The 15,177-nt window shown below is 51.0% G+C and overlaps 1 protein-coding gene across 1 annotated transcript in view; it reads right to left on the reverse strand.

Annotated features, from left to right (window-relative positions):
* Nucleotides 1-13,074, reverse strand: part of baiap3 (BAI1 associated protein 3) — a gene marked incomplete at both ends in the record, with an annotated part of 168,250 nt that extends 155,176 nt beyond the window's left edge. The window contains one exon of the mRNA XM_084328312.1: nucleotides 12,941-13,074. Coding sequence (XP_084184438.1) covers nucleotides 12,941-13,074 — 134 coding nt within the window. The remainder of the gene's footprint in view (nucleotides 1-12,940) is intronic.
* Between the last annotated feature and the right edge of the window lie 2,103 nt (nucleotides 13,075-15,177).

Genomic DNA, 15,177 nt, shown 5'->3' on the forward strand with positions numbered 1-15,177 from the left:
CTGTAACTAACTAACTAACAAACTAACTAACTAACTAACTAACTAACTAACTAACTAACTAACTAACTAACTAACTAACTAACTAACTAACTAACTAACTAACTAACTAACTAACTAACCTTCTCAACCTGCCTGTTCCCACTCAGTAAATCAGTTCTGTATCGTTAGTGGCTTAGCTTGGCTTCGCCTTCTGCACTATCTCGCGTACGTGCACGCGTACTGAATAAACCACAAATGTACCTCTAATACCAGTATTAGTCTGACCACACCCCTCATCAGCTTACCTTCATAAGCAGGTGTGTGGTCACCTGCTCTCCTCCTTCTCGCTTTCACCACAAGGAAGAGGTGCCTCGGTAGATCCCCACACTTGACACCATGATGGAAGAAATTGGATTAGGAACAGCTTGGGAAACAAGGATACGTTGACATCATATCTTTATTTTCTCTCTCACTATTTTCGAGAAAATACGGCGATATTGTCTTCGTACTGGAGTGTCTAGAAGATGATGATCATTCTACAAACCCTCCACCGGTTTTCGTATTGGGAGCACGCCGCTGCATGCTTCTCAACTGCAGTTCCTTGCTGTGTTTGTTGGGGTGAAACCTGTCAGGCCACAGCTGAACTGTCGGACATGCCGCTGTTGTGAGGAGCGGTGCGTTCCAGGTTGGGTGAGTAGTGTTTGCTGGCGGGCTCCACTTGTCTGTTAGTGCTATGGGGGCTACTAGACAAAGTTTATGGAAACCGGCCCCAGGCTAGGGTCCTTTGTTTAGCCGTCTAGGCGACAGAAGGCCTTGGTCTGGCGACCATTATAGTTTTAACTAGTGGGCCGCGACCATTGACACTGGTGATCCCTGTGTGTTCTGGACGAGTGGATTCTCTCTGTCACCGTGTTAAGACCCCATCTTTCATATCCAAATGAGAGTATTCCTTCACGAGGGGATATGTGCATGTAATGTGCGATAGCGGCAGATTCATGTTCAAAGTCAGCTATACAGGCCAGTTGGTACTGTGCTGATTCCGCCGGACGTGTTATTGTCACCGTTGTGAAGCGGTGTTGACGTCTTGTTTTCTCTTTTCTCTTAAAAAGTGAGGAGGGTTCAGAACGGCGGCCTGTCTGGGTGAGTGTTATGTCATTGTTTACATGTTCATAGCTTACGGTTAGCCGGTCGGTGGCCTGGCGCGGGGAGCTTGGCTTCTCGCGCGCCGCCGGGAGCTCGCTCCTGATCGCGTGCGTCGTAGATCGGCGTCTCGCGAGCGGAAGCGATAGCACCCGAACGGCTGGAGCAGCCGTTAGCTTGATGCTATTCTGTTGAACGTGCTTTGATTTTTTAACATGTTTTACACTCTTGACCACGACGTCATCCTTGACAGGGGATGTTCGTCAACCCTGCCCGAGCCTAGACGGGGATTGCGTCAACAAAGAGGACTGTAGCGACTGGTGGAGCGGCGACGCTGCCCGGATCGAACAACACGGGACGCTTGTGACTGCACTTCGCTGATCTGCGTTCCGGGCAGGTACGGGGTTGGCCAGACCCTCATAACACGTCTTCTGGTTTTACCTTGCTAAATGTATTGTGAATGACGGTGTTTTTTCCCAAAACGTGTGTTGTTGCAATGCATTTGAGATACGTTGCGGGTTGTGTGTGAGCTGTTTTTGTCACTGGCAGTAGCTTCTCCGTGCAGGTCGTGATGTATTGATCTGGTTGTTGTGTGAGAAACATCATGGTGTTTATGTGTACCGTGTACTCACTACTAAGGCAACTAACCTATGAAGCTATGCTTGGTGACGAGTGAGTAAAAGAATGTTCTTTCTCAGACTGTAATGACAATGGACAGTGAGTTCACACATTAACAGGTTTTCCTGTTTTAACTGGCCGTATTGAGGGTAAAATAGGAGGATTGTGTTTTTCCCCCCCCAGTTCCCTGGGGACTTTATCACCTCCTATCAGACATGTTGTGCATTAATTGTGTCTTTTGTGTGGTAGGGATACGATGTAACTCTCAGCTTGATTGCTGAGGTTGTGCTAAATCTGCTGGAGAAACTTATTTCCTAAAGGGAAATTGGTTTGGTTGCTGTCATGTGTGTTTAGCAAGGCCTGTGGTCGATACTAATCAAGAATGATGTATTCTCTCATTGTGATGATGATGGGTTGTGTGTGTCATGTGACCTACAACTGGGTTGTACTGGCCACAGAAGCACATGTGTATGTTGGACCGGGGTTCTTAGAGCCCTCTCTATTCTGTGTTTTTCCTTAGTAAAAATCAGATAGCAGGTTAGCTCGTGCGCTGTGTGGAGCTGTGAAACGCTTCATAGAGCTGACTATGACTGTGTCATATTCTCTTTTTGTCGTTACGTCGTATCATGGGTGTGGGGTCGTAAAGGGGTGAACTGGTAACCTTTCCTCTCCCCATTGTCTGTCGGTCAGGGGTACACCCCCTGTCCTTCAAGGTTCCCGTCACGTGGCGGTTCGGCACGTTACGGGGGGGGGGGGGGGGGGGGGGAGGGAGTTCCTGGTCCCACGGCCTGGTATATTGGGCGTGTGCACCGCAGGAATTCCCCCGCCATAGAGTACGTCACCGTGCGCGTCTCTGTTGGTAGGACTTCCGTGTGCTGTTCAGGTCCATGTGATGGATCTGTTTTCAGGGGGGGTGGTCAGGGCTCCTCCTCACCAAGCGCCTACTCAGGCCTTCTGTGAGTTCGGACTCCTTCTTCCATGTGATCCATGTGAGGAAGCCTCCATCAGAGTACAGAGCCTTCCTCCTCAGATTGTCAAAGTGAGTGGACCCTCTAGAAGGGTCCTTTTCTATTGTATGTATATTCGATTCAATTCGTTTATTGAGTGTGTATGGGTTCGGTGCCTCTTCCCCGGAGGCCCTAAAACCAGTTTTTTACATGGCTCAAGGTGCAATATATTCTTTTCAATCTGTACAGCTCGCGTGGGAAGTCTCTCTGGGGATCCCCGTCTCTTTCCTATGGGAGGGTGGTGGGATGTAAAAATGTGAACATTTTTTACCCCGGCTGTGTAGACTGGGATACATACTGTTGATGCTTCCTTCTTTCTATTCCAGAAGTGTTGGAGTTAGGGAGTGTCACACCCCTCTTGTCGTTCCCCTGGGCGCCTTGGGGATTCAATGGCAGGTCTAAATAGCCTGTTCATTGATGGGGGTGTGTCCCGACGCACGTATAGTGCTAGCTCGCTGTAAACAGGCGATTGACTGGCACGCCTTAGTTGCTTGTGGTTGAAACAGCGTTTTTATAAAGCAACTGAGATGGGGGTTTTTCCTCTTCCGGCGACCACATCCCATGACCTGGGTGGGTTGTCGACGGATCCTCGTTCATGTCTGGGGGATGATGACGGGATGGATCTGAACATATGTAGTGGGGTCTCACGCCCTTGGGGTGGGCCACCAGGCGCGGTTCGTCCCGACGTCTGGGTGGCGCCTTCTTTTCATGTTAAGATCAACACGCATATCTGCCCTTTTCCTGGGGCATGTCGGCGTGGTTAGGGCACGGGACTGGTTCTGGTCACGCTGGTCCAGATCAGTTGAACCCGTTGTCCGCCGGGGATGCAGATCTGCTGTTCTGGTACCCTGAGGGACTTGGGCTTTTTTCAGGGGGAAAAATGCCAGGTCGGTCTGGGTGTCACAGGGTTAAGCGCTATGGAGACCCTGGTTGGGTATGTTTTTACTCAGCACTGTCGTCATGGCTTACAGCCATGCCATTCTGTACGCGCTCGATCTCGTCGGATCTCGGCCGCTACACAGGTTGGTCCTGGTTAGTACTTGGTTGGGAGACCGCCGGGGAATACCAGGAACGGTGTGCTTAGGGGCTGGTTCTCCATTGTTTTTCGCTCCTCTCTCACGCATGGCGAAGAGGGGCCTGTGGGGGTGGTTTTTTGACCTCCTCTGGTGACCCTGTGCTTCCCGTACCGCCAGGCCCGGTCCGAAGTGATGTTTGCGACCCGTAGGCCTGGGTTAACCCTTTTTGGAAACTGAAACACTTGTACTGCGGTATAGCCGGTGTATACCCGCAGGTGTGTTTTGGAGTTTTTTCTTGAGGGGTTATAGGAACAACCACCGCATTGGGTAACACCGAGGTGGTTGATTCCCTGGTGTGTTGGAGCAGTGTCAACTCCCGGGTTCACCGGTTGAGGGTGCCCCTGCACGTTCATGACGTCTGCCAATCGTGTCAGCCTTCTCTGCCTCGACCCCTCTGGGTGGGGGTTGTTAAATGGAGGCTTGGTCATGCAACACCGCCAGCTTACGCTCCTTCCGCCGGGGCGGCTGTGTTCAGCTGTCCCCTCTGGCGCCTGTCTCGTCCGCAGTCTCCAGGCTAGGGTTAACAGCCTGTTGCCTGGTTTTTCCCCGGTGCGCTGCCTGCTTCCGTTGGTTAACCTTTTTTGTGTGCTTACGGCCATGCTGACTGCCTATTCTGCAGGGTCAGTGTGCCAGGCGGTGTACTATTGGGGGGACGGGGCCCGCTCGGCTTACTGGCCTGGTTGGTTCCGCCTGGGAATACCAGGTGCAGTAACTGAGGGGCCTTTGTCCGAATACGCTGGCGATGTGGGGGGCGGGGCACTACGTGCCCACCTGGTGGGGTCTTGATGCTGGCATCATGGACTTCTCCGGGCCCCCATTCCAGGGAGTCCAGTCCTTTTGGTGGGTCTGGGTCTTCCTTCGTGCTCCGCTGCTACGGCCTTGCCACGGGGTTGGGTTTGCCCTTGACCCCGTGATTCTGGGGGCAGTAACGAGGTTGTTCCTCCGTTCGTTCCCGGGTGGCATGCGGGTTGTGCGTGTGTGTAGTCGTGGGTCAAGCCACGGTCTGCTCACCCTGTGCGTTAAGTTGCTTGAGAGCTCTTCGCACGGTCGGGTCCGTCGCCTTCCCGTGAAGCCTCTAATAGGGGGGATACCCTCCATTAGGGGGGGTCGGGGGGGCTCGGCCCTCCCTGTTCTGATGGTTTTGGGGGGCTGTCAGCGGGGTGTATTTGTCAGCCAAGTGGCTCCGCTTGGCCTCCCTTGTGCAGAAGGCGAAGCCAAGCTAAGCCACTAACGATACAGAACGTTAGGTTATGACTATAACCAAGTTCTGTTAGTTAGGGGCGATGCTTGGCTTCGGACGGCCGCTGCAGCCCTTGACCTCACCTTGTGGTGAAAGCTTGGGAAGGAGGAGAGCAGGTGACCACACACCTGCTTATGAAGGTAAGCTGATGAGGGGTGTGGTCAGACTAATACTGGTATTAGAGGTACATTTGTGGTTTATTCAGTACGCGTGCACGTACGCGAGATAGTGCAGAAGGCGAAGCCAAGCATCGCCCCTAACTAACAGAACTTGGTTATAGTCATAACCTAACGTTCTGTAACTAACTAACTAACTAACTAACTAACTAACTAACTAACTAACTAACTAACTAACTAACTAACTAACTAACTAACTAACCTTCTCAACCTGCCTGTTCCCACTCAGTAAATCAGATCTGTAACTTAACTAACTAACCTTCTCAACCTGCCTGTTCCCACTCAGTAAATCAGTTCTGTAACTTAACTAACTAACCTTCTCAACCTGCCTGTTCCCACTCAGTAAATCAGTTCTGTAACTTAACTAACTAACTAACCTTCTCAACCTGCCTGTTCCCACTCAGTAAATCAGTTCTGTAACTTAACTAACTAACTAACTAACCTTCTCAACCTGCCTGTTCCCACTCAGTAAATCAGTTCTGTAACTTAACTAACTAACTAACCTTCTCAACCTGCCTGTTCCCACTCAGTAAATCAGTTCTGTAACTTAACTAACTAACCGTCTCAACCTGCCTGTTCCCACTCAGTAAATCAGTTCTGTAACTGAACTAACTAACTAACCTTCTCAACCTGCCTGTTCCCACTCAGTAAATCAGTTCTGTAAATGAACTAACTAACTAACCTTCTCAACCTGCCTGTTCCCACTCAGTAAATCAGTTCTGTAAATGAACTAACTAACTAACCTTCTCAACCTGCCTGTTCCCACTCAGTAAATCAGGTCTGTAACTTAACTAACTAACCTTCTCAACCTGCCTGTTCCCACTCAGTAAATCAGGTCTGTAACTTAACTAACTAACCTTCTCAACCTGCCTGTTCCCACTCAGTAAATCAGGTCTGTAACTTAACTAACTAACCCGTCTCAACCTGCCTGTTCCCACTCAGTAAATCAGTTCTGTAACTTAACTAACTAACTAACCTTCTCAACCTGCCTGTTCCCACTCAGTAAATCAGTTCTGTAACTTAACTAACTAACTAACCTTCTCAACCTGCCTGTTCCCACTCAGTAAATCAGTTCTGTAACTTAACTAACTAACTAACCTTCTCAACCTGCCTGTTCCCACTCAGTAAATCAGTTCTGTAACTTAACTAACTAACTAACCTTCTCAACCTGCCTGTTCCCACTCAGTAAATCAGTTCTGTAACTTAACTAACTAACTAACCTTCTCAACCTGCCTGTTCCCACTCAGTAAATCAGTTCTGTAACTTAACTAACTAACCTTCTCAACCTGCCTGTTCCCACTCAGTAAATCAGTTCTGTAACTTAACTAACTAACCTTCTCAACCTGCCTGTTCCCACTCAGTAAATCAGTTCTGTAACTAACTAACTAACTAACTAACTAACTAACTAACTAACTAACTAACTAACTAACTAACTAACTAACTAACTAACTAACTAACTAACTAACTAACCTTCTCAACCTGCCTGTTCCCACTCAGTAAATCAGTTCTGTAACTAACTAACTAACTAACTAACTAACTAACTAACTAACTAACTAACTAACTAACTAACTAACTAACCTTCTCAACCTGCCTGTTCCCACTCAGTAAATCAGTTCTGTAACTAACTAACTAACTAACTAACTAACTAACTAACTAACTAACTAACTAACCTTCTCAACCTGCCTGTTCCCACTCAGTAAATCAGTTCTGTAACTGAACTAACTAACTAACCGTCTCAACCTGCCTGTTCCCACTCAGTAAATCAGCTTCTTTGAAAGGACCACTCAGAGGTGTCTGTCCCAATATTCTCGCTGGAACTCTGGGCAACGTAGCTGGCGAACCTCCCAGCGGAGCCTTAGGAGGAAGAGCCGTTGCAAGGCGGTATGAGCGGAGAGGACAGCGGATCGAGGGGGGGGGGGGGGGGGGGGGAGGGGGGGCGTGTGATTGGCCTGGAGCGGCGACACTTCAAGCCAATGATCTCCGTGAGAGAGAGAGCTCTGATGTCTTCCCCCTGCCGGCCCTCCCTCTCATAATCAACGTGCCTGTCGAGGCAATCACTCGAGACAGACAGCGGCCATTATTATCCACTGCAGCAGCCAGGGACACATAGACTATGGACTATTATTATAAACTTGACTTTAAATCAACTCAAATCCTTTCTCTCAAATCACTCTGTACTAAGCCCACACCAATCCGGGTCCATGCCATGGTCAATCATAGCACATTATCAGCCATCGCTTTAGTTATTAATGACATAATATCAGCTTTTTTGATCCGTCAGAAGCTTTTGATACAGTCGATCGACATTGACTCTTAAAAAGATCAGCCACTATTCGTTTGGATAGAAATGTGTGCGATTGGTTCCAAGATTATCTTGGAGACGTCGGGTTATGCCCAATCGTTTGTTTTTATCAATAGCTAAAGGTGTGCCACAGGGTTCAATTCTAGGTCCTGTCCTCTTCACCATTTATATGAATGATATTGTGTCTTCGTTGCAAGGCGGTATGAACGGAGAGAGAGAGCGGCCGATCGAGAGATGGTGTGCGATAATAATAATAACCGTGCCTGTTGAAGCGATTACTGCAGACAGACGGGCCTCATTATCCAATGCAGCCGCGGCTAAACATGCAAACTCAGTGACGGACTATAGACTATATATTATAAACTTGTAAACATTGTAAACGGAGCGTGAGGATATGACATTATTATTTACATAATCGTTTTGCTTCACCTCTGCCATTGTCATGGCGTGTTCGGGGCTATCTACACACCATAATATTATATCTACACACCATATATAGATGAGCACAGCTGCAGGGTTTAGCTCGTTTTGATGTCAGCGCTGCCGTCTCAGATGCACCTTGCCGTGGAACACAGCGACACGGCACAGTTCACCACCAGAAACCAAACAGAACATAAACATTAAACATTCTTCCCCCAGAGCTGGAAATACTGTGAGGCAACACATAAAAACACATGCAGGCAACAAATAAAACATATCAACTCTACTGCCCTGCAGAAGATAACCGAGCACAGCAGTTCGTAGCACAAGTCTCCATTTTACAGATTATGAAAGTACATAATGTAAGCTTTCAAATGATGGGTCATATTTGAATAAGATATGCTTATCTGAGGGCGGTCAGGTGGCGTAACGGAGATTGCGTTCGTCACCAAACCCCGGAGCGTCTAGATTCGCCTGTTCGAATCCAGCTCACAGCTCCGGCGTTGTCACCAGCTTGGCTGGCCGTTCACACTAACACAATTGTCTGTATTAGAGGGTGGGAGAAGCTGGCGGGGTGGGTCCGGGTCGTTGTAAACAGCGACTCCTACAGTTCGGTCGGGGCGCCTGCTCAGCGCGGATAGGATCTAAGGGGGATAGTGTGGTCCTCCCACACGCTACGCCCTCTCGATGAGAGTCCGCGCTGCCAGGTGAAAAGAAGCGGTTGATTGGCTGGACGTGTGTCGGAGGAAGCAGGTGGTAGCCTCCACTCTCCCAGATGATCTGACTGTGGGGGGTAAGTGCGCAGCGACCAGGAAGGGGATTGGGAATTGGCATAACGACTAACATTGGGATGGGAGAAAATCGGAGGAAAATGCAGGGGGAAAAAGATCAATAATAAAAAAGAAATATATGCTTATCTGAATCTAGTAAAACCTCAAGTATCAGAGCAGGAAAAAAAGACTAAGTCTAAAGTTTGACTGCATTTTTAACGTCCTGGCAGGCAGGTACTAGGTGTCACCGGTGGCGACTAGCAGAGCGCCACCTAGTGTCACCAAAAAGAACTGCAGACACATGTTATTCATTCTTAAAGATTTGCCTATTATTTGCTCAAATGTATTATGTATCAATGTTACTAAATTGCATGTACATTTTATTGGTATTTTAGTTCATGTCATCTCTCTGCCTTGCTGTTTCAGATTGCGTTCTTCTCCCGATCGTTGGGTCTCAAATAGCACGAATGGGGCTAGCTCCTCTCTATCAATGCAGTGTGTACGGTGTACAGTGCGCATGCTCAGGGTGTTTTATCATTCACATCAATTTGATGGCAAGTGGGGCTCGGAGCTCCTTGCCCCACGTGAAACGTCATTTCGTATTTCAAAGTTGATTGCCTGGCTTCGGATTACAGTCGGCAAAGAAGCTTTTCATTGCTAACGGCTGCTACTGTGAACTACCTAGCTAGTGACGTCACGTGAAAATTAACAAGGTGGATTATTTACTCAAGCACAGGTTTGAAACCCTGAATTTGGAGGAGAACATTTTAATCAAACGTCTGGGTCCATCCACACCAAGCCACTGGATATCCTTATAACTCAAACAGCTTGCAAAGGTAACCGTTCATTGGACGGATGATCCATGCAAACAACCTAGAAGAGGCTTTTACTGAGACCGTCCGTCTGCTGAAAATCATCATAACAACTGCTTTGACATCTGAGTCAGAGAGGAACTTTTCCACCTTAAAGAGGATAAAAACGTTTACTCGCAATACCATGGGACAGGCGCGACTTAACGTATCGGCCAGCATCGAAAGCCAGTACTGCGTTTCTCTTCAAGCCCACAGCTTTGGTGAGTGATATTTTATCATCCTACTCATTCATCACCTCCGGAGTCTACTGTAATGGAGTCCTGTTCGGGGTACCCAGCAAAGCCCTGGACAGGCTCCAGTATGTCCAGAACTCAGCTGCCAGGGTTCTCACTCACACCAATCCCTGGCAGCACATCACCCCCACCCTCATCCACCTCCACTGGCTCCCAGTCAAGTTCCGCATCTCTTTCAAACTCCTGCTCCTCACCTACAAGTCCCTCCATGCCCTCGCCCCCCGGTACCTGTCTGATCTCCTCCACCAGCACACTCCATCCCGGAACCTACTGTACGATCCTCTGATCTGGGTCTCCTCTCCATCCCTCGCACCAGGTTGCAGACTTTCGCTGACAGAGCCTTCAGCGTGGCGTCCCCTACCCTCTGGAACACTCTCCCCCCTGAAATACGCAACGCCCCAACCCTGGACACCTTCAAAACTGCTCTCAGAACACACCTCTTCACCAAGGCTGTTCCCCATCAGTTAGTTTAGATTAGATTAGGTTCATTATCCCCTACTTTCCCTCATCCTCCCCAAATCATCAGAATGCAATAAATACGGTGTTTTTTTCACACTAAAAACATCCGCTTTCACCCCCCCCCCCCCCCCCCACGCCTACCGCCAGGCCAGAAACAATCATTGCCCCACCAACATTTTACATATAAAAACCTCACTGGGTGTCACAAACTGCATAAACAAATGTTTTTGCTATTTAGAGATACTATACCTGTTAGCTGTTACAGTAAATGTGTTTTTTTTGTGTGTAATAATATGTCATTTAAACATTCAAACTGTGATGAACAAGAAACAAAGAAATACTTTTCTCACAATTTGACCTCCTGACATGAGTCTCTGACCGCTGAGCCCAGTGAGGGTCAGGACAGTGAGGTCAGGGGTCAGGACAGTGGGGTCAGGGGTCAGGACAGTGGGGTCAGGGGTCAGGACAGTGGGGTCAGGACAGTGAGGGTCAGGACAGTGGGGTCAGGACAGTGGGGTCAGGACAGTGGGGTCAGGACAGTGGGGTCAGGACAGTGGGGTCAGGGGTCAGGACAGTGGGGTCAGGGCAGTGGGGTCAGGGGTCAGGACAGTGGGGTCAGGACAGTGGGGTCAGGACAGTGGGGTCAGGACAGTGGGGTCAGGACAGTGGGGTCAGGACAGTGGGGTCACACAGGGAGTGAAGGTGAACTTCTCAATATCAGTTTTATCTTGAGGCAACATTTCAGAGTTCAATCTTGCTCCGTTTTTTTGAAAAAAAGGGTATAAAGAACTGCAGTGACTACAAAATCACTGGATAGCATTACTGACCTCAGAAGCAGGGGGTCAGGGCAGTGTGTGAGGGCAGGGGGTCAGGGCAGGGGGTCAGGGCAGGGGGTCAGGGCAGGGGGTCAGGGCAGGGGGTCAGGGCAGGGGGTCAGGGTAGGGGGTCAGGGCAGTGGGGTCAGGGTAGGGGGTCAGGGTAGTGGGGTCAGAAGCAGGGGGTCAGGGCAGGGGGTCAGGGTAGGGGGTCAGGGCAGTGGGGTCAGGGTAGGGGGTCAGGGCAGTGGGGTCAGAAGCAGGGGGTCAGGGCAGGGGGTCAGGGTAGGGGGTCAGGACAGGGGGTCAGGGCAGGGGGTCAGGGCAGGGGGTCAGGGTAGGGGGTCAGGGCAGTGGGGTCAGGGCAGTGGGGTCAGGGTAGGGGGTCAGGGCAGTGGGGTCAGAAGCAGGGGGTCAGGGCAGGGGGTCAGGGCAGGGGGTCAGGGCAGGGGGTCAGGGCAGGGGGTCAGGGCAGGGGGTCAGGGTAGGGGGTCAGGGCAGTGGGGTCAGGGTAGGGGGTCAGGGTAGTGGGGTCAGAAGCAGGGGGTCAGGGCAGGGGGTCAGGGTAGGGGGTCAGGGCAGTGGGGTCAGGGTAGGGGGTCAGGGCAGTGGGGTCAGAAGCAGGGGGTCAGGGCAGGGGGTCAGGGTAGGGGGTCAGGACAGGGGGTCAGGACAGGGTGTCAGGGCAGGGGGTCAGGGCAGGGGGTCAGGGCAGGGGGTCAGGGTAGGGGGTCAGGGCAGTGGGGTCAGGGCAGTGGGGTCAGGGTAGGGGGTCAGGGCAGTGGGGTCAGAAGCAGGGGGTCAGGGCAGGGGGTCAGGGCAGGGGGTCAGGGCAGGGGGTCAGGGTAGGGGGTCAGGGTAGGGGGTCAGGACAGGGGGTCAGGGTAGGGGGTCAGGGTAGGGGGTCAGGACCGTGGGGTCAGGGCAGGGGGTCAGGGCAGGGGGTCAGGGCAGGGGGTCAGGGCAGGGGGTCAGGGCAGGGGGTCAGGGTAGGGGGTCAGGGTAGGGGGTCAGGACAGTGGGGTCAGGACAGTGGGGTCAGGACAGGGGGTCAGGACAGTGGGGTCAGGACAGTGGGGTCAGGACAGGGGGTCAGGGCAGGGGGTCAGGACAGTGGGGTCAGGGCAGGGGGTCAGGGCAGTGGGGTCAGGACAGTGGGGTCAGGGCAGTGGGGTCAGGACAGTGGGGTCAGGGCAGTGGGGTCAGGACAGTGGGGTCAGGACAGTGGGGTCAGGGCAGGGGGTCAGGGCAGTGGGGTCAGGACAGTGGGGTCAGGGCAGGGGGTGAGGGCAGGGGGTCAGGACAGTGGGGTCAGGACAGTGGGGTCAGGACAGGGGGTCAGGGCAGGGGGTCAGGACAGTGGGGTCAGGGCAGGGGGTCAGGGCAGTGGGGTCAGGACAGTGGGGTCAGGGCAGTGGGGTCAGGACAGTGGGGTCAGGGCAGTGGGGTCAGGACAGTGGGGTCAGGACAGTGGGTCAGGGCAGGGGGTCAGGGCAGTGGGGTCAGGACAGTGGGGTCAGGGCAGGGGGTCAGGGCAGGGGGTCAGGGCAGTGGGGTCAGGACAGGGGGTCAGGGCAGGGGGTCAGGGCAGGGGGTCAGGGCAGGGTGTCAGGGCAGGGGGTCAGGGCAGTGGGGTCAGGACAGTGGGGTCAGGGGTCAGGACAGTGGGGTCAGGGCAGTGGGGTCAGGACAGTGGGGTCAGGGCAGTGGGGTCAGGACAGGGGGTCAGGGCAGGGGGTCAGGGCAGGGGGTCAGGGCAGGGTGTCAGGGCAGGGGGTCAGGGCAGGGTGTGAGGGCAGGGGGTCAGGACCGTGGGGTCAGGGCGGTACTCACCTCAGCGGCAGGGGGTCAGGACAGTGTGTGAGGGGGCTGCTGGCCGAGGGCAGAGCCTCCCTCCTCCCCCGGAGAGACTGACTCCTCTGCACCTGCCTCATGACGCTGCTCTTCAGATCCAACAGGGCCGCCATGGTGATCTATACTGCTGGGACACACAGAGAGAGAGGGGATCCACTGTGATCTATATACTGCCGGAGACACACACAGAGAGAGAGAGGGACACACTGTGATCTATACTGCTGGAGACACACACACACAGAGAGAGAGAGGACACACTGTGATCTATACTGCTGGAGACACACACACAGAGAGAGAGAGAGGACACACTGTGATCTATACTGCTGGAGACACACACACACAGAGAGAGAGAGAGAGAGGACACACTGTGATCTATACTGCTGGAGACACACACACAGAGAGAGAGAAGACACACTGTGATCTATACTGCTGGAGACACACACACAGAGAGAGAGAGGACACACTGTGATCTATACTGCTGGAGACACACACAGAGAGAGAGAGAGAGAGAGCACACTGTGATCTATACTGCTGGGAGACACACACACAGAGAGAGAGAGGACACACTGTGATCTATACTGCTGGAGACACACACACACAGAGAGAGAGAGAGGACACACTGTGATCTATACTGCTGGAGACACACACACACAGAGAGAGAGAGAGACACACTGTGATCTATACTGCTGGAGACACACACACACAGAGAGAGAGAGAGGACACACTGTGATCTATACTGCTGGAGACACACACACAGAGAGAGAGAGGACACACTGTGATCTATACTGCTGGAGACACACACACACAGAGAGAGACACACTGTGATCTATACTGCTGGAGACACACACACAGAGAGAGAGAGGACACACTGTGATCTATACTGCTGGAGACACACACACACAGAGAGAGAGGACACACTGTGATCTATACTGCTGGAGACACACACAAACACAGAGAGAGGACACACTGTGATCTATACTGCTGGAGACACACACAGAGAGAGAGAGAGGACACACTGTGATCTATACTGCTGGAGACACACACACACACAGAGAGAGGACACACTGTGATCTATACTGCTGGAGACACACACACAGAGAGAGAGAGAGAGAGGACACACTGTGATCTATACTGCTGGAGAACACACACACACAGAGAGAGAGAGAGGACACACTGTGATCTATACTGCTGGAGACACACACACGAGAGAGAGAGAGGACACACTGTGATCTATACTGCTGGAGACACACACACAGAGAGAGAGAGAGGACACACTGTGATCTATACTGCTGGAGACACACACACACACAGAGAGAGAGAGGACACACTGTGATCTACTGCCGGAGACACACACACACAGAGAGAGAGGACACACTGATCTATACTGCTGGAGACACACACACAGAGAGGAGAGAGGACACACTGTGATCTACTGCTGGAGACACACACACAGAGAGAGAGAGAGAGGACACACTGTGATCTACTGCTGGAGACACACACACACAGAGAGAGAGGACACACTGTGATCTACTTATTATTATTGTGTTAAAACTAGGGATGCTCGATATTGGCTTTTTTACCGATACCGATATACCGATATTGTCCAACTCTTAATTTCCGATACCGATATCAACCGATACCGATATATGCAGGGTCCCCCCCCCCCCCCCCCCCCCCCCCCCCGAAAAAACGGAATAATTTCAGGTAATTAACATTACATATCTCTTGTTGTGGAATTAACACAACATTATGCATACTTTTGACAATAAATAAAATCAGAATTTGTTCTTACTTGCTTGCCTGGGTAAATAAAGGTTATAGAAATGTAAAAAAAAAATATATATATATATATATATTTTTTTTTTGAAAACCGATACCGATATTTTACGATATCACATTTTAATGCCGATATCGGCCGATAATATCGGTAGGCCGATAATATCGGACATCCCTAGTTATAACTTATAATGTATTATTGTGTCATAATGTAATATTGTACCATAATGTATTGTATCATAATGTATTATTGTGTCATAATGTATATTGTATCTTATTACATGGCGTTTTAACATTCGCCAAAATGCTTGATTGTGATTGGTCAATAGCGCTCCGTTACCCCTAGCAGCGGTCAATTATTTCTCGACAATTCACCGCTGCTATGGGCAACGCGCAATAATGACCGCTGTTAGGGCAACAGAGCGCTATTGACCAATCAC

Source organism: Notolepis coatsorum, assembly GCF_963971535.1.
Source record: "Notolepis coatsorum genome assembly, chromosome: 14".
NCBI lineage: Eukaryota > Metazoa > Chordata > Actinopteri > Aulopiformes > Paralepididae > Notolepis > Notolepis coatsorum.